This window comes from Podarcis tiliguerta (assembly GCF_965153285.1).
Source record: "Podarcis tiliguerta genome assembly, chromosome: 2".
In the NCBI taxonomy this organism is placed as follows: Eukaryota; Metazoa; Chordata; class Lepidosauria; order Squamata; family Lacertidae; genus Podarcis; species Podarcis tiliguerta.
Window position 1 is genome coordinate 2,174,653 of NC_139535.1, and position 22,919 is coordinate 2,197,571.

A 22,919-nucleotide genomic window follows, 5' to 3' on the forward strand; every position below is an offset into this window, starting at 1 on the left:
GCCAAGGGAGCCGGCTTACAGCTTCCAGGTCATGTGGCCAGCATGACTAAGCCACTTCAGGTGAACCAGAGCAGCGCACGGAAACGCCGCTTACCTTCCCGCTGGAGAGGTACCTATTTATCTACTTGCACTTTGATGTGCTTTCGAACTGCTGGGTTGGCAGGAGCAGGGACCGAGCAACTGGAGCTCACCCCGTCAAGGGGATTCGAACCGCCAACCTTCTGATCTAAACATCCCCTTTATTCCTGCTGCCACCAGGTATGTTTTACCTGAACAATTTGCCCTTCAAAGAATCAGGAGTCATTGCAGCAGCATTAATGTATAAACTAATGTATAAGCTGGTAAAATGCGGTCTTGACTATGCTACCACTCAGTGGATTTGTAACTGGCTGACTGACCGAACCCAAAGGGTGCTCATCAATGGTTCCTCTTCATCCTGGAGAAGAGTGACTAATGGGGTGCCACAGGGTTCTGTCTTGGGCCCGGTCTTATTCAGCATCTTTATCAACGACTTGGATGATGGACTCAAGGGCATCCTGATCAAATTTGCAGATGACACCAAACTGGGAGGGGTGGCTAACACCCCAGAGGACAGGATCACACTTCAAAACGACCTTGACAGATTAGAGAACTGGGCCAAAACAAACAAGATGAATTTTAACAGGGAGAAATGTAAAGTATTGCACTTGGGCAAAAAAAATGAGAGGCACAAAAACAAGATGGGTGACACCTGGCTTGAGAGCAGTACATGTGAAAAGGATCTAGGAGTCTTGGTTGACCACAAACTTGACATGAGCCAACAGTGTGACGCGGCAGCTAAAAAAGCCAATGCAATTCTGGGCTGCATCAATAGGAGTATAGCATCTAGATCAAGGGAAGTAATAGTGCCACTGTATTCTGCTCTGGTCAGGCCCCACCTGGAGTACTGTGTCCAGTTCTGGGCACCGCAGTTCAAGAAGGACACTGACAAACCGGAACGTGTCCAGAGGAGGGCAACCAAAATGGTCAAAGGCCTGGAAACGATGCCTTATGAGAAACGGCTAAGGGAGCTGGGCATGTTTAGCCTGGAGAAGAGGAGGTTAAGGGGTGATATGATAGCCATGTTCAAATATATAAAAGGATGTCACCTAGAGGAGGGAGAAAGGTTGTTTTCTGCTGCTCCAGAGAAGCGGACACGGAGCAATGGATCCAAACTACAGGAAAGAAGATTCCACCTAAAAATTAGGAAGAACTTCCTGACAGTAAGAGCTGTTCGACAGTGGAATTTGCTGCCAAGGAGTGTGGTGGAGTCTCCTTTTTTGGAGGTCTTTAAGCAGAGGCTTGACAACCATATGTCAGGAGTGCTCTGATGGTGTTTCCTGCTTGGCAGGGGGTTGGACTCGATGGCCCTTGTGGTCTCTTCCAACTCTATGATTCTATTTGTTTATTATTATTATTATTATTATTATTATGATGTTTTATTTATACCCCGCCCTCCCCGGGCAGAACCGAGTTCAGGGCGGCTAACACCACTAAAATTACAGTAAAAACATAATAGGAAAAAAAACCATACCAATTTAAAATACAGGTTAAAATGCAATTTAAAATGCAGCCTCATTTTAAAAATAGCCCACAGATCAAAACCATAAGGGGAGGGAAACACAATGGTCAGAATGAGTCCAAACCAAAGGCCAGGTGGAACAGCTCTGTCTTGCAGGCTTTGCGGAAAGATGTCAAGTCCCGCAGGGCCCTAGTCTCTTGTGACAGAGCGTTGCACCAAGTCGGGGCCAGTACTGAAAAGGCCCTGGCCCTAGTCGAGACCAATCTAACCACCTTGCGACTTGGGACCTCCAAAATGTTGTCATTTGTGGACCTTAAGGTCCTCCATGGGGCATACCAGGAGAGGCGGTCCCGTAGGTACGTGGGTCCTGGGCCGCAATTAAAACAATGCATGTCATGCTGCCTTCCTATTAACCAACTCACTTCCGGGTTTGAAATGGTCATAATCCAAAATGTTCATCAAAGAGGCTGTTTGTAACCTGAGGTACGATGTACAAAGCCATTTATACATTACTAACTATTGTGATACGCTACCTTGATTACTTTACTACATGAAAGTACAACTTTACATTAAAACACCAGATCATCACATACATGGGATGCCTTTAAATTTGACTTCCACCTATAGGAGCCTGTTCATTAGAAGGAAGAAATGAACCCTTGAGAGAGCCAGTGTGGTGTAGTGGTTAAGAGCGGTGGTTCATAATCTGGTGAATCGGGTTCGCGTCTCCGCTCCTCCACATGCAGCTGCTGGGTGACCTTGGGCTAGTCACACTTCTCTGAAGTCTCTCAGCCCCACTCACCTCCCAGAGTGTTTGTTGTGGGGGAGGAAGGAAAAGGAGAATGTTAGCCGCTTTGAGACTCCTTAGGGTAGTGATAAAGAGGGATATCAAATCCAAACTCCTCCTCCTCCTGTCGAGGAAAAATCTTTCTACACTACATACATCTAAATGGTTGCTTCCATATAAGTCCGTAAACATTTTGTAAGTACTCCATTAAACAGAAGCAGTTTCTGCACTCCTGGAATTTAAATGTTTCTTCCTTTGTTGAGTCCATTGATGTTTTGAAAGGTGTCCACTCTGAAGTTCTTTCCACACTCCATACATTTATATGGTTTCTCACTTGTGTAGGTCTGTTAATGTACTCTTAGTTTCCTTTAGACTGAAGCTCTTTCCACACTTCATACATTTGCCGTATAAGGTTTCTCCCCTGTGTGAGTCCTTTGATGCTTTCTTAGTATTCCGCTATAACAGAAGCTCCTTCCACACTCCATACATTTAAATGTTTTTTCTCCCGTGCAAGTCTGTTGATGTACTCTTAGAGTTCCCTTTTGACCAAAGCTCTTTCCACACTCCACACATTTAAATGGTTTCTCCCCTGTGTGCGTTCGATGATGTGAAGTCAGTCGTTCATCTGAACGAAAGCTTTTTCCACATTCCAAACATTTACAAGGTCTCTCACCCGTGTGAGTTTGATGATGTCTATTAAGTGATGAACTCTGAGTGAAGCTTTTTCCACACTCCATACATTGAAATGGTTTCTCCCCTGTGTGAGTCCGTAGATGTTTTCTGAAGTTTCCATTATGTGTGAAGCTCTTTCCGCAGTCCATACATTTAAATGGTTTCTCCCCTGTGTGAGTTCTACGATGTAAAGTCAGATGATCACTTGAACGAAAGCTCTTTCCACATTCCATACATTCATATGGTTTCTTCCCTGAGTGAGTCCATTTATGCTGTCCAAGATTTCCACTACTGTTGAAGCTCTTTCCACATTCGATACATTTAAATGGTTTCTCCCCTGTGTGAGTCCATTTATGCGCTCTAAGATTTCCACTACAGTTGAAGCTCTTTCCACATTCGATACATTTAAATAGTTTCTCCCCTGTGTGTGCACATTGATGTTTTGTAAGGCTTCCATTATATGTGAAGCTCTTTCCACATTCAATACATTTAAATGGTTTCCCCCCTGTGTGACTCCGTAGATGTTGTGTAAGGTTTCCATTATGTATGAAGCTCTTTCCACATTCGATACATTTAAATGGTTTCTCCCCTGTATGAGCCTGTAGATGTTTGCTAAGGTTTCCATTATGTATGAAGCTCTTTCCACATTCGATACATTTAAATGGTTTCTCCCCAGCGTGAGTCCGTAGATGTTTTCTAAGGATTCCATTATGTGTGAAGCTCTTTCCGCACTCCATACATTTAAATGGTTTATCCCCTGTGTGGGTCCGTTGATGGTTGCTAAGGTTTACATTAAGTGTGAAGCTCTTTCCACAGTCCATACATTTAAATGGTTTCTCCCCTGTGTGGGTCCGTTGATGGTTGCTAAGGCTTTCATTATGTGTGAAGCTCTTTCCACACTGCATACATTTGTAGGTTTCTTCACCCATGTGAGTTTGATGATGTCTATTAAGTGATACTTTCTTACGGAAGCTTTTTCCACACTCCGTACATTTAAATGGTTTCTCCCCTGTGTGAGTCCGTAGATGTATTCTAAGGGTTCCATTACGTGTGAAGCTCTTTCCGCAGTCCATACATTTAAATGGTTTCTCCCCTGTGTGAGTTATATGATGTTCATTCAGATGACCACCTGAACGAAAGCTCTTTCCACATTCCATACATTTAAATGGTTTCTCCCCTGTGTGAGTCCAGTGATGTATTCTAAGGTTTCTAGTATGTGTGAAGCTCTTTCCGCAGTCCATACATTTAAATGGTTTCTCCCCTGTGTGAGTCCGTAGATGCTTGCTTAGTGTTATGCTGTGATAGAAGCTCTTTCCACACTCTATACATTTAAATGGTTTCTCCCCTGTGTGAGTCCGTTGGTGGTTGCTTAGCGATATGCTATGGCAGAAGCTCTTTCCACACTCTACGCATTTAAATGGTTTCTCCCCTGTGTGAGTCCATTGATGGTTGCTTAGCGATATGCTATGGCAGAAGCTCTTTCCACACTCTACACATTTAAATGGTTTTTCTGTTGCGTGAATCCTTTGATGTACAGTAAGTTGTCTACTCATACTGCATCTCCATCCACACTGCATACATTGGTAGGGTTTCTCACTCATAGGAGTTAGACAATGCAAAGTAAGAGATGAAGTTTGTCTGAAGCTCTTTCCACACTCCATACCTTTAAACGGTTTCCCCACTCTGTGAGTTTATTGATGTGAGTTTATTAACTGTGCACATGGACTGAAGCACATTCCACATTCACCACATTTAAATGGTCTCTTCGTATTTCCAAATGAAATTACAGATGACGCACTGTCTTCTCCATAACCTGCTTGGAAATGAGAGGAGAGGAAAACTCCTGTTAGTATTTCAAGGAAGAGAACAAAGACTGTAACACACATCAAATGCAATTAGCACCTTCTCTTATTTCAACCTATTGTACATTCCTCCCTGTCTTCTTTATGTCCCAAATTTTAAGCAAATGAGTTGAAACAATGCCAAATAATAGGAATGCATCATCAACCTTTCATAATACTAAATCATCATTAATAAAGTAGTTTGATCTAAGAATACAGTTGTGGGATTGCCTTTTTAAATAAGGACCTGCCTCACAGGAAAGGCAGTTGTTCTCCTTCCACGAACGTGCCCCCCATTTCTCAGAATCAGAGTTGCTAATGACATTTTTCATTCTCCATCTAATATTATTCCACCTCTGGGGCACATCTTAGCCCTTTGGACCTCTGGATATTTATTAATCACCCACACAGTCCCTTGGGCCCCAGGAGGTGCATAGCAACTGTCAGTGTTTATAAAAAGCAAAAAAGGAGGTAAGGGTTCTGACCTCCCTTTGTCTCCTCAGCCTGGCCCTCGGACCCTTGTCGGCACAAAAGAGTCCACGAGAATATCCTTGCAGAGTTTTATTCTTAAAAGTCTTTGTTCAAAAAATAATATTTATTAGAGGTTTAATAGTTACAGAAAGAAGAAGAAAGAAACAATAAAAAGTTTGACAGAACAAAACAATACCTTACAATACATTGACAATAAAAAGAAAAACAAAAAACAATACAGCAAAACAAGAAGAAAAACAAAAACATTTAAAAACACATCCAATATTTCCATATCTTTACCTTTCATTTACTTGTTTCATCAACCTCCTCACACCTCCCTTTTTTGTATTCTAGTTCAATTAGCTATTTCAGCAAATCCTTTCCATCTTTCTCAATTTTTTGTTCTATAATTTATCTTAACACAATCTAACCTTAGATTTTCCACCTTGGCCCATTAACAATCAGTTTTTGCTTAATTCTTTATAACATTTCTGCTAAAACCATATAACTTCCGGCATCATTCTAACATTCATTAATTTTGCAGTGTTTCTGTAAGTAGTCTTTAAATTTATTCCAATCTTCTTCCACCGACTCTTCTCCCTGGTCTCGGATTCTGCCAGTCATTTCCGCCAATTCCATGTAGTCCATCAGCTTCATCTGCCATTCTTCCCGGGTGGGTAGATCTTGTGTCTTCCAATACTGTGCGATAAGTATTCTTGCTGCTGTTGTGGCATACATAAAGAAAGTTCTATCCTTCTTTGGCACCAATTGGCCAACCATGCCCAGGAGAAAGGCCTCTGGTTTCTTCAGGAAGGTATATTTAAATACCTTTTTCATTTCATTATAAATCATCTCCCAGAAATTCTTAATCCTTGGGCACGTCCACCAAAGGTGAAAGAATGTACCTTCAGTCTCATTACATTTCCAGCATTTATTATCGGGCAAATGGTAGATTTTTGCAAGCTTGACTGGTGTTATATACCACCTGTAAATCATTTTCATTAAATTCTCTTTTAAGGCATTACATGCCGTAAACTTCATACCTGTGGTCCATAACTGTTCCCAGTCAGCCATCATAATGTTATGTCCAACATCTTGTGCCCATTTAATCATAGCAGATTTCACCATTTCATCTTGACTATTCCATTTCAACAGCAAGTTATACATTCTTGACAAGTTCTTAACTTTGGGGTCTAACAATTCTGTTTCTAATTTTGATTTTTCCACCTGGAAGCCTAGTTTTTTGTCCAAATTATATGCCTCCATTATTTGATAGTAATGGAGCCAGTCTCGCACTCTGTTTTTTAATTTTTCAAAGCTCTGCAGTTTTAATGTGTCTCCCTCTTGTTCCAGAATTTCCCAATACTTCGGCCATTTGGCCTCCATATTGAGTTTTTTCAGTGCCTTCACTTCCATTGGTGACAGCCATCTTGGGGTTTTATTTTCTAACAAGTCCTTATATCTTATCCAGACATTAAACAGTGCTTTTCTGACAATATGGTTTTTAAACGCTTTGTGTGCTTTAACCTTATTATACCACAGATATGCATGCCAACCAAATACATTGTTAAAACCTTCCAAATCCAACACATCAGTGTTTTCAAGAAGCATCCATTCTCTCAGCCAACAAAATGCGGCTGATTCATAATAAAGTTTAAGGTCTGGCAGGGCAAATCCACCTCTTTCTTTAGCATCTGTTAATATCTTAAATTTTATTCGAGGCTTCTTGCCCTGCCAGACGAATCTGGAGATGTCTCTCTGCCACTTCTTGAAACAGTCCATTTTGTCCAAAATTTGCAATGTTTGAAACAGAAACAGCAACCTTGGCAATACGTTCATTTTTATCACAGCAATTTGGCCTAACAGTGATAACTTCAAGTTTGACCATATTTCTAAATCCTTTTTCACTTCAGTCCAACATTTTTCATAGTTATCCTTAAATAAATTCACGTTTTTAGCAGTCATGTTAACCCCCAAATATTTCACTTTCTTAACCAGTATTAATCCTGTCTCCTTCTGAAACTTATCTCTCTCCATCACAGTTAGATTTTTCTCTAAAACCTTAGTTTTCATCTTGTTCAACTTGAAACCTGCTACCTGACCAAAATCTTGAATCGATTCCAATACTCTTTTAGTACTAGATTCTCGCTCCTGTAAAGTCAATGCCAAGTCATCAGCTAATGCTTTCAATTTGTACTGTTTAGCTCCCACTTGTATACCTTTAACCAATTGGTCCCTTCTAATCATGTTTAGCAAAACCTCCAGGACCGATATAAAAAGCAATGGAGAGATTGGGCAACCTTGTCGTGTTCCTTTCTCTATCTTAAATTCTTCCATCACTACGTTATTCACAATTAGTTTGGCCTTCTGTTCTGAATAAATTGCACCTATACCATTTCCAAAACCTTGACCAACCCCCATCCCCTGTAAATTCTTCTTCATAAAACTCCAAGAGGCAGGGTATGGAGCAGTTCCTACCACTCCCCAGAGGAGGAAGAGGGATGTGATGGTGGAACGTGACTTCCTACTAAGGGGGACAGAGGCAGCAGTGTGTGGAGGTAACAGGATCAGTGTTAGAAACTCATATATAGAAGCTAGGTGCCAAATGTCTTGTTAAATCAAGGTTAAGTAAAGGTAAAGGTACCCCTGCCCGTACGGGCCAGTCTTGACAGACTCTAGGGTTGTGCGCCCATCTCACTCAAGAGGCCTGGGGCCAGCGCTGTCCGAAGACACCTCCGGATCATGTGGCCAGCGTGACATCGCTGCTCTGGCGAGCCAGAGCCGCACACGGAAACGCCGTTTACCTTCCCGCTAGTAAGCGATCCCTATTTATCTACTTGCACCCAGGGGTGCTTTCGAACTGCTAGGTTGGCAGGCGCTGGGACCAAACAGCGGGAGCGCACCCCGCCGCGGGGATTCGAATCGCCAACCTTTCAATCGGCAAGCCCTAGGCACTGAGGCTTTAACCCACAGCGCAACCCGCGTCCCTTAAATCAAGGTTACAGCCGCTTAAAATTGAATGTCTAGGAGTCATGAGAAGAGAAGACTCCCTGGAAAAGACCCTGATGTTGGGAAAGATGGAGGGCACAAGGAGAAGGGGACGACAGAGGACGAGATGGTTAGACAGTGTTCTCGAAGCTACAAACATGAATCTGCAAAACTGCGGGAGGCAGTGGAAGACAGGAGTGCCTGGCGTGCTCTGGTCCAGGGGGTCACAAAGAGTCGGACACAACTAAATGACTAAACAACAACAAGAGTTGCCATTTTGGGGTAGGATGACTCTAAAGTCTTATTTTTGAAATGATGGACAGATTGTGAATGATTCTCAGTTAAACACCTGGCTAGTTCAAAGGACAACCTTGTGCTAGGTTTAAGAACTTCTGAGAACTTAAAGAAGAAATGTCCTTTGATCCAGGGACAGTACTCATAGATATTGGCCTATTCTGACTTCTTTTTCTTAATAGTGACACAGACCATTCATAATGAAAGAAGATTCTTCACAACACGTGTGAGAGGGCAGTGGAGACAAGCGACGACAATTCACTATCACATTGTTCACTGCTGCTGCTCATCGGATCAGTGATTTTGTTTAAATGAGCTAGACATACTGTCGGGTCTCAGTACATACTGAAAGGACATACTCCTCAATTTCTCCTGCTCAGTGTTTTTCTATTTTATTTTATTTTTGTTTCAGGCAAGGAGATGAGCTCAAACTCATCGTACCAGACTCTCTCATTTGTCAAATAAGTAAAGCATAAGTGCTATTGATGCTATACGTGACTGTAAAAACCTTCAAAAAAGTTCATCTTGTGAAGAAGCAAAGACAACACAAACCTGGGAGTCTCTGTAGATTTTGCGTAGTTATTTTAAGGTGGGGGCAGAGAGAATTTAGCGTGCTGCAAGGGAAGTGGGGGAACCGGAATCCTCTCCTGAAGACCCCCCCCTCGCTCGACTTGAAGGAGACCCTACTCCCCTCTCCTGCGCTCAGAAACCCCATTTGCCCCCTTTCACCCCTAGCCCTGCGCGCCGAATCTTTTCCTAGCGCCCCAATCTCTCCATCCAGGGAGGCGGGGAAAGAGGTGGGACAGGACTGGTCTCCATCCAGAATTCTTTCGGTTCCCTCAACCCTTCCGGGGACTCCCTCGCTCCGTCTCTACCACCAAAAGGGACCCACCCGGGGCACCCCGGACAGGCCGCAAGTCCCGAGGGATTTCTGCAAGGGCGAAACCCGAATGAATCCTGCTTGGGGGTGGGGGCGCTGCGATCACCCGCCTCCTCCCCTCTTGATGGGCATTGCATTTCAATTCCCGCAAGGGCGCCCAAACGGGTGCGGAGCAGTGGAGCGTCTCTTGGCCGCCCCGGACCAGTAACACGGTGCAATGCAAACCCTGCAGCTGTTGAGTCCGCACTTTGGACCGGAATGCAAGGATCAGGGCCCCCTCGAGGGGTTCTAGGAAAGGAGCGTTTTTGGAGAAAGCGTCTCTCATCACCCCCCTAACCCCCGCACCCGCCAATTACCTCTTCCTTAACACGCCGCATCTTTACCTCTTTGTTCTCTCCTGGCCATCCGCCTCCCCTGCTCCGATTTCGTTTCCTGTAATATAATGGGGGGGGTGGGAGTAGTGTACCGACGCCCCTCCTCCCCTTTCCAAAATCTCCCGCTTCTCCAGCGGCTGCTTTTGCCCCCTTGCCTGGGGGGCCTCGCAATTTCAGTCGCAGAGCAGCCCCCGCCTGTGTAAGGAGGGGAACCGGAGGTGACGTCACGAGAAGTGTGACAATTTTGCCATTTCCTTAGCTGAACACACACGCGCGCGCAGATGCACCCTGCAGGCGGATCCACAAGAAGGCGCTTTTCTCCTTACTGGGACCAGAGGCGAGACACGCACCCCGATCCTGTACCTGCCCCAAGTCAGGTTTTCACCTTATGCACTTTCACCTGGAAACAAATTTCATGGCTTCCGTCTGAGAAAATGCACATCAAACTACAAAGCTAGGACACACGGCCGATGCAAGCTGCTGCGATTAGTTTTGCGTAAATACAGTTTCTTGTTTTGTTAAAGCATCAAACTACCTGCCCCCCCCCCAGCTCTGGCAGCGGCGAAGACGAAATGAATAAAGGCCCGGGAAAAGAGAACCAATCAGAAGAGCCGGAACGAAGAGGCCAACCAATCAGGTGAGCCGGAAGCTGGGAAACCCATTGAAGAAGTTGCGGCTTGGTCATTCAGCTTTTTCTGTTGATCTGCCGCTTCCGGATTCCTGCCCACTTCAGTCCGGCTGATGGTTCCGGATTAAAAGTTTGCTGGGGGAGTTGGGAGAAATTACCTGGAGAGGAGGGGAAAGAGGTGCAATATATTTATGGGTGGTTTGCTTTTACTCTCCCTGAATCTACAAACGGGGCAGCTGGGAGGGGAAGGAAGGAGGGAGGGAAATGAGATTTCTTGCGGGAGGGGGATGAGGGAAGAGCAAGGAAGAGCCCCCCTTTCTCTCTGGGAAGCAGTATTGGGGGGGGTGTCCAGGCAATCCAGATGAAAAGTGGTGGTGCTGGGTCTCCTGCTCATCAAAGTTTACATTGCAAGATTCTCTTTGAAGTGCGGAGATCTGGCCAGCCCAGCTTATTTTGCACTGCATTTAATGCCCCCCCCCCCCGCCGTTCCAAGGTGGATGTCTGGTGGGTGCCATAGCAGTTTATGGTTTTTTGAAAGGGTACCTTGTCACAGTACTTTTTCCAGCTAAGGCTTAACTGCCTTTGCCAGTTTTTCTTACTTTCTGTTTCTATCTGCAAGTGTTCCAGAGATTTCTAATTTTGATTAATGAGTTGTTGAGCAGCCAATAAAGAAAATGTGATTAGTTCTTCATATCTCAGATTAGCATTGTCTTCTTTAAAAAGGCTAACAATACCAAGGGGACGCTGGTGGCGCTGTGGGTGAAACCACAGAGCCTAGGACTTGCCGATCAGAAGGTCGGCGGTTTGAATCCCCGCGACGGGGTGAGCTCCCGTTGCTCGGTCCCAGCTCCTGCCAACCTAGCAGTTCGCAAGCACGTCAAAGTGCAAGTAGATAAATAGGTACCGCTCCGGTGGGAAGGTAAACGGCGTTTCCGTGCGCTGCTCTGGTTCGCCAGAAGCGGCTTAGTCATGCTGGCCACATGACCCGGAGCTGTACGCCGGCTCCATCGGCCAATAAAGTGAGATGAGCGCCGCAACCCCAGAGTCGGCCACGACTGGACCTAATGGTCGGGGGTCCCTTTACCTTTACCTTTAACAATACCAAACTTCAGGTAGATAGGATGTTTAGTTTTCACTATGTGTGTGTGTGTGTGTGTGTGTAAAGGGACCCCTGACAATTAAGGGACCCCTGACAATTGTGAACAACTCTGGGGTTGCAGCGCTCATCTCGCTTTACAGGCCAAGGGAGCTGGCGTTTGTCCACTTCCGCAGACAGTTTTTCCGGGTCATGTGGCCAGCATGACTAAGCTGCTTCTGGCGAAACCAGAGCAGGAAACACTGTTTGCCTTCCCACCGGAGCAGTACCTATTTATCTACTTGCACTGTGTGCTTTCGAACTGCTAGGTTTGCAGGAGCAGGGACCGAACAACAGGAGCTCACCCCGTCGCGGGGATTCGAACCGCTAACCTTTCGTTCGGAAAGCCCAAGTGGCACAGTGGTTTAACCCACAGCACCACCCGCCTCCCTAGATAGATAGATAATCTGTGTTTGGATTCTGCATTAGTATTTGTGATTAGAATTTCAACTGGAGTTTATAGGCCTAGAGGCATATGCAGTAACTTTTGGGTCCGTTAGAAAATGTGTAGATAATTCCAGATGTTGCCCAGCTTTACTTAATGTTTGTTCCCTGGTCAGAGGTATACTATCTGTGTAAATGTCTCCCACCCTAAATAAATCCGTTTTTCTCCATCCTCATTAGAGAGCTGCTCCCTGCTTTGAAGTGCATTGTGGCAACAGCGGAGTCCTGGAAGTGGCCCAGTTTCACCTCCTTGTCCTCTGTCTCTTCCAAAGGCAGCACAATGGCCTCAGAGGCACCATTGTTTGCACTGTCTCTTCTCAGAGGTGGAGTGGAAAGAGGAGCCAGGCAGTTTCCTCAGGTAGAGAAAGAGCAACGGGGGCAGGGAGGAGGGAAGAGGCACAGATGGGACCACCCAGCCTCCCTCTGTGTTGAGTGGGGATGATGGGGATCTAAGAGAAGCTCTGTCTTCTTCCTCTTCTTCTTCTTCCAGGCCCTCTTGACCTTTGAGGAGGTGGCTGTGTTTTTCACGGAGGAGGAGTGGGCTCTGCTGGATCCTGGCCAAAGAGCTCTGCACAAGGAAGTCATGGAGGAGAATTATGAGATGGTGGCCTCTCTGGGTAAGGATGCATTTTTATGCCTCTTGGCTGCTAGACGTTGGAGGTGTGACTCTGCTGTTTGAGCCATTTATTCATGTTGTGTAGGAACAACATATCTTGTACGAATAGCCTGCTGGATCAGCCCAGTGGTCCATTTCATCCAGGATCCTGTTGCCTGTGGGAAGCCAGCAGGATTTGAGCGTAGAAGCATCTCTCCCCACCTGTGGTTTCCAGAAACCGCTATTCTGCCTCCGACTGTAGAAGCAGAGCAGAGCCATCTTGGCTAGTGGCCGTTGGTGGACCTCTCCTCCTCAATGAATTTAGAGCATTAGCAATTTCCCATTTGACTTCTTTGTAAACTCTCAGGCGGATGCCTTGCGGACCTGGAGTTTTATCTGTTTTCATTTTGTCTATTTGACTGAGAACTTCATATCTCACCACCATTATCCATCTTATCCAGCTAGGCTTCAATGGATAATAATAATAATAATAATAATAATAATAATAATAATAATAATAATAATATCCCCCTCTCTCCTGACTGTTTTCCGCAGCCACTCTGGGCAGCTTCCAACACATATAAGAACATAATACAGTGGTGCCTTGATTCTCAAACGTAATCCGTTCCAGGAGTCCCTTCGACTCCCAAAACCATTCAAAAACCAAGGCACAGCTTCCGATTGGCTGCAGGAGCGGAAGCTGCGTCGGGATGTTTGCCTTCCGAAAAACGTTCACAAACTGGAACACTTACCATTTACCTGTGTAAAACATAAAACATGAAAAGGCTTCCCTATACAGGGCTGCCTTCAGGTGTCTTCTAAAGGTTATAAGAGAAAATGCATTTTAAATTGCATTTTAACCTGTATTTTAAATTGCCCCCCCCCCCGTTATGTTTTTAACTGTCATTTTACTGGTGTTAGCCATTTTTAATTAATTAATTAATACATATTTTGTTTTTTGTTTGCTTGCAAGAGCGGGGTGCCCTGGCCTCCTTGCCCTCCTGCAGAGCTCACATGTCTGCCTTACTCGGAGCTAAGAAGTTCATCAGCCGAGGCTCCCTCTGGCTGACGGAGTGCCCTTCTTGGCTGGCTAGTTCCGCATTTAAAGTCCTAGCTACTTCCTTCTAGCTATTGCCTTCTATCTTACTTTCCATAAGACTCCTGAAAAAAGAGCTAACTAGTTACCGTATTTTTTGCTCTATAAGACGCACCAGACCACAAGACGCACCTAGTTTTTGGAGGAGGAAAACAAGAAAAAAAATTATTCTGAATCTCAGAAGCCAGAACAGCAAGAGGGATCGCTGTGCAGTGAGAGCAGCAATCCCTCTTGCTGTTCTGGCTTCTGGGATAGCTGCGCAGCCTGCATTCGCTCCATAAGACACACACACATTTCCCCTTACTTTTTAGGAGAGAAAAAGTGAGTCTTATAGAGCAAAAAATACGGTAGTTTTCTATTTACTGGCATCGGAACACTTTTAAAAGTACCACTTACCCTGTAGTTCCTTACTTTACATTAGCGTGGGTCTGTGGCAAATTGTTGTCAGGAGCCGGAATCAGGAGGAGGTCAGCAATAAAACACCCAGTGTCAGTGAAGTTAACCCTTTATTCAAAGAACCCCAAACAGTGCAGGCCTAGTGGTCACGCTTCCCAGTAGGCCTTGCCCCAATGAGGCAGGTGCGAGGGCTGATGTTCCCTGTCTTCCCACTGCTCTCTAAGGCCCTCCCCCTGGTTCCTTCCCCAGCAGCCTGAGGCTCCTTTGCCTTGTCTCTCTTTGCTCCACCCTCTTCATGCCTCTCTGTGTTCTGGGAGATCAGTGGGGAGAGGAGCTGGTCAAAGCAGGAGGGAGAGCTTCCCTAGCTTCTTATTTAGCTTGTCTCTACTCTTCTTGATATCCGCCTCTGCTTCCGCCTCCAAGGCTGGACTGCTCTCTGCCACAGCCTCCTCCTGCTCACCAAACCCTCCTCAGATTCTGACACCTCCTCTTCCTCCCAGTCTGCTCCCTCTTTTTCTTCTGACAGCCCCTCGTCATCCCACCCCCAATCTCCTGGCTCTGAGCCTTCTTCCCCAGGGGGCTCCCTTGAGGGTTCCCCCCACTCCATGCCTCTCACTATTTCTCTGCATCCAGACAGTCCATGATGATTGTCTTTTTTAAAAAAAAAAAAATATTTATTAGATGTTTTATAGTTATAAAAAGAAAAAAGGTAGAGAAAAACAATACATAAATTCAACAGACAATACATCAACAATAAAAAAATACAATACAACAATACAACAAAAAACCAAAAACATTTAAACACACATCCAAGTTTCATATCTATATCTTTCATTTGCTTATTTCCTCGACTTCCTCGCATCTCCCTTTTTTGTATTCTAATTCAAGTTAGCTGGTTCAACAAATCCTTTCCCTCTTCTTTAATTTTTGTTCTGTAATTTATCCTAACACAATTTAACTTTAAATTTTCCACTTTGACACATTAACAATTAATATTCATATAGTTCTTAATAACACTTCTGCTAAAACCATGTAACTTCATTCCAATATTCTTCTAACATTCATTAATTTTGCAATATTTCTGTAAATATACTTTAATTTTTTTCCAATCTTCCTCCATCGACTCTTCTCCCTGGTCTCGGATTCTGCCAGTCATTTCCGCCATTTCCATATAGTCCATCAGCTTCATCTGCCATTCTTCCCGGGTGGGTAGCTCTTGTGTCTTCCAATACTTTGCGATGAGTATTCTTGCTGCTGTTGTGAGTCCATGATGATTGTCAAGGCTCTCTCTCTTTAGGTGATTGATAGGGGTCCTTCTTTTACTCTTTAGATAAAGATTTTTGCAGATTTGCTGTCTGTAGCAACATTCGTATATTCACACAAACACACCTTGTGACAGTGGGGACCATGCGGCCCCCTCCTACTCATTCCGTGCATCTTTATAGGATCTGAATACATACAGTGGAACCTCGAGTTACGTTGCCTTCGGGCTACGTAAACTCAGGTTGCTCACTGCGGGAAACCCGGAAGTACTGAAACAGGTTATTTCCGGGTTTCGTTGCTCGCGCATGCGCAGAAGCATTAAACTGCACCGCGTGTGTGCGCAGATGCGGCACTTTGAGTTTATGTTATGGACGGGCCTCCTGAACGGATTCTGTCCGTAACACGAGGTACCACTGTAATCTGAATCTACGACCTCAAAGGCGAGAGAATAGATTAATTTGAAATGGCCGGTTGTGCCCCAAAGTTATATAATATTATCTCTTTCCTTGACAGAATCGGACCTCAATTCCTGCTGGGAAGAAAGACAAGGTCCATTTCTCCAGGATCCCAAAGAAGGGGAGACATCAGCAGGTAGGTGCTTAGATGTGTCGTGGGGCCCTCCAGGAAGTGAGGGAGGAGAAGCCGGATGCCAGCGTGGTGTAGTGGTTAAGAGCGGTGGACTCGTAATCTGGGGAACCGGGTTCGCTTCCCTGCTCCTCCTCATGCAGCTGGTGGGTGACCTTGGACTAGTCACACTTCTCTGAAGTCTCTCAGCCTCGCTCCCCCCACAGAGTGTTTGTTGTGGGGGAGGAAGGGAAAGGAGATTGTTAGCCGCTTTGAGACTCCTTAGGGTAGTGATAAAGCAGATATCAAATCCAAACTCTTCTTCTTTATGCCCTGCTTCTGGGCTTCTTATCAGCATTCCTTTGGCCCCTGTGGGGCTCTTGGAGTAAACAGGCCAGCGAGACAGATGTGGTTTTCAGTGCCTCCCCAGGACCTGACCCTTGTTGACCAGTGCTGCTTCACATCCTCCTCGAGTCCTTTATCCTGGCTGGGTTGTTTCCTTAAAATGGGGCTTCTTCCTTGCCTGGATGGGAGGGAGAAGGGTGTGTAGAAAATCTGCTCCTGTCCAGAGCTGACATTTGCATCCATTGATACACCCACGTTTGCCTCTGGCCCCCCAGAGTGTGAATATGCGGCTCTCAACCTGTAAAAAGTTGCTCACACCTGAGAGAGACCATTGGTCTGATCCAGCAGTCCTTTTCTAAAGAGCAGAGTTGGTCTCTAGGCTGAGGTTTCTTTTCCGCGTTGCTAGTATATGCCCCAAATTAAATAGCCTCCGCGGTGCCTCTGAGCTGAGGTCAATGTACAGTGAGATCCTCTTCACAAGCGCCAGAGCGATTCTGCCGGGTTCACATGGCCCTCTGCTATCCCTCAGGAGGACAATTAAGACTTTGTCTTTCCCTTATTTTGGGAAGGGAGCGATGGCAGCCGTAGTTCTAGGAGTGTTTGGGCATTTTGTTTTCCGAATTAACTCTTTGAAACCGTTTCCCAAACCTGACTTCATCATTTGGGAGAATGGAGAAGGTCCAGGTGGATGGGGCTCTGGGAAAGTGGAGAGATCATCAGACATAGCTGTGCTTAGTGACAGCATGTGGAAGAGGAAGGGACTTGCGGCCTTGAAACTGTGGCATATTCAGAAGCTAACTTTGGATTCAGTTGGGTAGGAAGAGAAGGAGGGGGGCATGCCAGAACTGTAAAATCAGAGAAGCAGAGAACTGGGCTTGATCCATAATGTGAGTGTTTCCACTTTGCAATTTGAATGATCTTTACTTTTTCTCCTTCCCTCAAAACAGGTAATTGGCAGAAGAGTGAGAATTATGGTGGGCCATCCGTGGTGTCATTAGAAAATGTGGAGAGTGAAACAGCGGACGAGATATTTGTAAATCAACAATCGCCCCCAAAGCATGTGGAAAACATGTTGAAAAATGGGGAAAGGACACTTTCCACTACTCAGGACATTGGTGTTCATGTACCCTTGAATTCACAGGAGCAATGCACAGGAAGCAGCAATGTGGAGTGTGAACAGAGGTTCAGTCATAGTGGAAGGCTTAGTTTACATCAGAGAACCCAAACAGGGGAGAAAGAGTTTCAATGCATCGAGTGTGGAAAGAGCTTAAGCAGTGCTGGTAACCTTGTCAAGCATAAAAAAATCCATGCGGGGGAGAGACCCTTTAAATGCATGGAGTGTGGAAAGAGCTTCAGCCAGAGCGGAAACCTTATGGCACACCAAAGAATCCACACTGGGGAGAAACCATATAAATGTATGTTGTGTGGAAGGAGTTTCAGTCTCAATCACCATCTTACTTTACATCTAAGAATCCACACTGGGGAGAGACCTTACAAATGTATGGAGTGTGGAAAGAGCTATTGCCAGAGTGGACACCTTGCTGCACATAAAATAATGCACACATGGGAAAAACAGTTTAAATGCATGGAGTGTGACAAGAGTTTTCTCAGAAAATTTGACCTTACTGTGCATCACAGAACCCACACAGGAGTGAAACCTTACAATTGTATGGAGTGTGGAAAGAGCTTTTGCCAGAGTGGACACCTTGCTGCACATGAAAGAATGCACACGTGGGCAGAACAGTTTAAATGCATGGTGTGCGGCAAGGGTTTTGTCAGAAAATTTGACCTTACTGTGCATCAGAGAACCCACACAGGAGTGAAACCTTACAAATGTATGGAGTGTGGAAAGAGCTTTTCCCAGAGAGGACACCTTGCTTCACATCGAAGAATCCATACAGGGGAGAAACCCTTTAAATGTTTGGAGTGTGGAAAGAGCTTTCACAGGAACTGTGACCTTACTGCACATCGGAGAACCCACACAGGAGTGAAACCTTACAAATGTATGGAGTGTGGAAAGAGCTTTAGCCAGAGTGGAAACCTTAATGCACATCAAAAAACCCACACAGAAAAACCCACCCTTTAAATGTTTGGAGTGTGGAAACAGCTTTAGTCACAATTACCACCTTACTTTAAATAAAAGAACCGACGTCAAGGAGAAACCGTATCAATGTACAGCGTGTGGAGAAAGCTTTGGAGGGACTGATGGCCTGACTGCGCATCTGGGAAACCCTCTATAAGTGAATGTGAAAAAAGCTGCAGTAGGAGCAGCAAATGTATTTCATGTAAGGGAATTATTTGCTGTCCCACCCTCCCTTAAACTGAGGGTTAATTGGATACTGTTGGAGCTCCTTGGCCTGGGGTGGGAGCTCCAAGTTTGAATCCAAAGGAAGTCAAATTGGGTAGGAGAGGCAGGCGGTTTGATGCTCACCACCCAGTCAAGGCACATGGCCCCAATCCACAGGTCGTTCGCCTCCTTCATCAAATTTTTTCAGTCTAGGGACCTGACCTGATTGGAGAGATTTGCCTAAAATCTTTTGTGTGTTGATGCCCGAAAAATTTGGGGCTCATTTTAGAGCAAGTCCCTTAACCTGAGTTCCTTCGCTGGCTTCCCCCGTCAGAGTGAAAAGTAAAATGGAAGGCAACCAAAACCCGAAGCAAATTGGACCATTAAGCCTTTGATTGTATATTTGTCGTGACAAATATTCAGCCTCTATAAAAGCAAAGGAAGGAGAGCCTCGTGATGAAGGGTGCCCTGCCTTTTAAAGGTTTACAGTTCCCGCAAAACAGCAAGAAATCCCACTGCACAAACGTCAGTGATAGGTAGGTAAACGTCAAAGAGGCATCACGGAATTAGGAGGGGTTGCAATATGTCAATCAAGAGCATTTGGGAATGACCGGTCTTACACCTTTCCAGGCAGAATTTACACGAAGCATTGTTATTGCAAGCTGCATTGGGATGGCAACAAGAGCAACCCGTGTTCTATTCCTCAGACAGGCGCATGCAGACATTTGCCATTATATCTCATCCATCGCCTCCATCCAGAGGGAGAAACTTTGTCCTGGGATTCTTCCCCCTGCATGACTCTGCGCTTCGGAGATTATGATGGGGGAGAGACTTCCCACAACGCAGGAGTGTCCGTGTGATTCTAGAAGTCTGTTACAAAAGAATAAATCATTTACGAACCCTTTTACACCGTGTTTCTTTCATCTATATACAATTTCCCTAGTAAAACGAGCTTAATCATTTGTTTCCGCTTTATATTGGAAGTATTATCTGTCTAACAAAATGCATTTCAATAGGGACAAATGTGAGGTTTTGCACAAATATAGGATGGGGGGCATCTGGCTTTCTGGCAGTAAATGTGAAAAGGGTTTGGGCTTCTTAGTGGACCACAATCTTAACATGAATCAACACTGTGATGCAGCAGCAGAAAAAGAGAATGCTATTCTAGGCTGCATCAACAGAAGTCTAGTGTCCAGATCAGGGGAGCCGACGTCATGATGTCACACACACACACACATCCGGCCTTGGAACCTGACTTCCAGTAGCACCAGGTTCCAAGGTCTCGCAAGCCCTCAGACAGCATCTCCGAGGTTTCACAAGACCAAGGCCGTCCAAGCGTGTTTTGACCTTGAAACACAATGAGCTCATTCCAGCTGCATCTCTGTCCCCAGGGAAACCTTGGAACCTTTCCAGGCACACTAGAAAAAAAAACTAGAATATTTATGTTAGCTTCTACGGCTCCTGCACCTCAGGAACGCCATTATACCTTACAGATATATCATCCAGACCATCATTTAGTGTGGGATCCTTGGATTTATACAGTGAATATACCGTATTTTTTGCTCTATAAGACTCACTTTTTCCCTCCTAAAAAGGGGAAATGTGTGTGCGTCTTATGGAGCGAATGCAGGCTGCGCAGCTATCCCAGAAGCCAGAACAGCAAGAGGGATTGCTGCTTTCACTGTGCAGCGATCCCTCTTGCTGTTCTGGCTTCTGAGATTCAGAATATTTTTTTTCTTGTTTTCCTCCTCCAAAAACTAGGTGCGTCTTGTGGTCTGGTGCGTCTTATAGAGCGAAAAATACGGTATGAGACTGAAACTGCCCTGCTCCAGCTGATCTCTCCATGATCTCCCTTGGGCTAGAGACAGAAGGGTCTCTATCCAGGACTCTTTCGTTTCCCTTAACCCTTCCGTGGACTCCCTCACGCCGTCTCTACCGTTTATCAGCCAACCCTACTTGGGGGTGGGGGCGCTGTGGTCACCCCCCCCCTTGACAGGCATTGCATTTCAATTCCCGCAAAGGTGCCCAAAGGGATGCGGAGCAGTTGAGCGTCTCTTGGCTGTCCTGGACCAGTAACAATTTGTGTGTGTTCAAAGGAGACGGTGCAATGTAAACCCTGCAGGTGTTGGGTCCCCACTTTGCAGCCGGATTGCATGGATCAGGGCCCCTGTCGATGGGTCCTAGGAAAGGAGCGTTTGGGGGAGAGCATCTCTAATCATCCCCCCCGCACCCGCCAATTACCTCTTCCCTAACACGCCGCATCATTACCTCTTCGTTCTCTCCTGGCCCTGCGCCTCCCCTGCTCCCTGCTCCGATTTCATTTCATGTAATAAACATCCAGCGCGTTTTCGAAAGGGGGTGGGACTCTTGCAATTTCAGTCGCAGAGCATCCCCTGCCTGTGTAAGGAGGGGAACCGGAGGTGACGTCTCAAGAAAAGTGACAAAACTTTGCCATTTCCTTAGCTGAGCACACACAAACGCGCGCCAAGGGTCGGATTGCAATGAAACAAATTTCATTGCAAGCACCTGGGTTCACTTCTCAGACAATGCTGTTTTTGTTAAGTTGTGGGTGAACATATCAGATGACACAGCGATTCTTCAAACAGCTCTTGTTTATTCACAGGCCAGAATAGAACTGAACTGAAGGGTTCAGCCAGCCTGCTTATATAGAGCTCCACTACAACGCAACAGTAACAATTTTCTGTAACTATCCAATCACTGAATGTCACTTTCAATCCCTTATGTGGACCTGAACTATCTACAGTATCCCCCTGCTGGCCCAGGGTGAGAACTTCAGTACATAACAGTTTATTCTTATTCTTATTCTTATTTTTTTTATTATTATTATACCACCCTATACCTGGAGGTCTCCAGGCGGTTCACAGAAAAGATCACAACATATATAATCAGAATAAAAACAGCAACCCAATAGCACGCTCCAGAAAAGAGCCAAATTTTAAAGGGTATAGGATGCAGACCAGGACATTCATCCATCAACCTCTGAGGGATGATTTAGAGAGGATTGGGTCCAGCATCACTTTCCCTGCATGTGTGTGCCAGAGCTACACCTCAACCTTCCTCGGGGTTGAAGGTACACACAACAGGCAATAAACACTCACGGGCGCCATAAAGATTCACTCAAGTGTAGACATTGCCCTGACAGGCATAAAAGCTTATTGGTAGCAAATATGCACAGACATTCACCATTGCTATCCATGGTCAAGGCATGCTTAGAGCCCAACAAGAGTTTGTTTCCTTGTACTGTAGCAGGAAACCCCCCCCCCCATCATTCAGTATGTACAGACTTCACACACACTCACACACTACATACGCTACACTTCTGTTATAAATTCATAGAAAATCAACCAGACATCAGATTTGCACTGTTCCACTTTTATTTTACTCCATGAAGGAAGGACTACAAAATGGGGAAGGTTTGATACAGGCCACCATAATCCCTTGAGCATAGGAGCACATCCACAGGAGCCCTGCCCAGTTGCTATGCCAACCCTGATGGTCCTAGACAGAAAACCATCAACTACACTACAGACTGCATACAGGAGTGGATTCAACACGGACTATAACAAAAGAACAGTGATTGGATTTCCCCTCAGGGGGCAGGAAACTGCCGACTACCTTTGTCTTCAGAAAATGAGTCATGGGAGGGGGGGAAAGAGGGGAACCAGCCAGGTGACAGGACACTCAGGTTACCACCACAACTCCTCCCTCAACCCCTCCTTTCTGTAATGTATGCATGATGTTTCTGGGGGTGGGCTTGACTTAGAGGAGGGGAATTTCAAAAGTTTTTATAAGGTCTTGCACACCATTTTTCTGTGTCTTTCCTCTCTCCTGCGAGTGAGGGGAACACCCTGCTGCAACAGTACAATAAAGGCCAAGCCTACAAGCTGCTGATTTGCTCCAATTTACTCTGGTTGGTGTCTTTACTTTTTGTCCAAGGGAGCCCTCGGATTTTTCCGGTAACAGTACTCACATGCACACCATAGGTGCCAGCTCCCCCTGGGAGCCTGGGCACCCACAAAATTCCCCATGAAGGGGGTGGGCACCCACAAAATTTGGTGCCAGGGCCATGTGTGCTGCATGGAACCCACAGCCCCAGGCATTCATGGTTGCGGGGCCAAGTTAGCACTCCTGATGCACACAAACACACACACGGAACTTAGAAGGCGGAACAGAGGAAATGCTTGCATGCATTTGATAGGCTGCTGCTTGTATCTGTAGGTCTTTATGCAGAACTTGGATTTTAGGACGCTCCATGTGCCACCCTCATGTGCCAGCCATGGTAACTTTTACGTTTCACA

General features: G+C 45.5%; 2 protein-coding genes across 9 annotated transcripts in view; one reads left to right on the forward strand and one right to left on the reverse strand.

Annotated features, from left to right (window-relative positions):
• Nucleotides 1-2,059: 2,059 nt before the first annotated feature.
• On the reverse strand, nt 2,060-21,091 carry LOC310670319 (uncharacterized protein). 5 transcript variants are annotated; one of them, XM_083425488.1, is made up of 3 exons: nt 20,895-21,091; nt 9,857-9,882; nt 2,060-4,812 (listed from the first exon to the last, which is right to left on the reverse strand). In XM_083425488.1, the coding sequence occupies exon 3, from the start codon at nt 4,658-4,660 to the stop codon at nt 2,720-2,722; it is 1,941 nt and encodes a 646-aa protein (XP_083281614.1). In that variant the 5' UTR covers nt 4,661-4,812; nt 9,857-9,882; nt 20,895-21,091; the 3' UTR covers nt 2,060-2,719. The 5 variants fall into 5 exon arrangements, with proteins under 5 accessions (XP_083281614.1, XP_083281615.1, XP_083281611.1 ...); XM_083425489.1 differs by having other exon boundaries at nt 2,060-4,815; nt 20,895-20,913; XM_083425485.1 differs by lacking the exon at nt 20,895-21,091 and having other exon boundaries at nt 9,857-10,043.
• The window catches only part of LOC310670277 (uncharacterized protein), a 99,522-nt gene continuing 86,787 nt past the window's right edge, over nt 10,185-22,919 (forward strand). For 3 of the 4 annotated variants that reach the window (XR_014507553.1, XM_083425358.1, XM_083425359.1), the window contains exons 1-3: nt 10,185-10,484; nt 12,235-12,412; nt 12,545-12,671. Coding sequence is in view for 3 of the 4 variants with exons in the window: in XM_083425358.1 (XP_083281484.1) it covers nt 10,420-10,484; nt 12,235-12,412; nt 12,545-12,671 (370 nt within the window). In the remaining variant the exon portion in view is untranslated. Of the gene's footprint in view, nt 10,485-10,557; nt 10,654-12,234; nt 12,413-12,544; nt 12,672-22,919 lie in introns of those variants that run through there. The other variant, XM_083425363.1, reaches the window with a different exon arrangement.

What these genes read in the sequence shown, in the direction of transcription:
- LOC310670319 (XM_083425488.1), bottom strand. Translation starts at nt 4,660, where the DNA reads ATGGAGTGTGGAAAGAGCTTCAGACAAACTTCATCTCTTACTTTGCAT.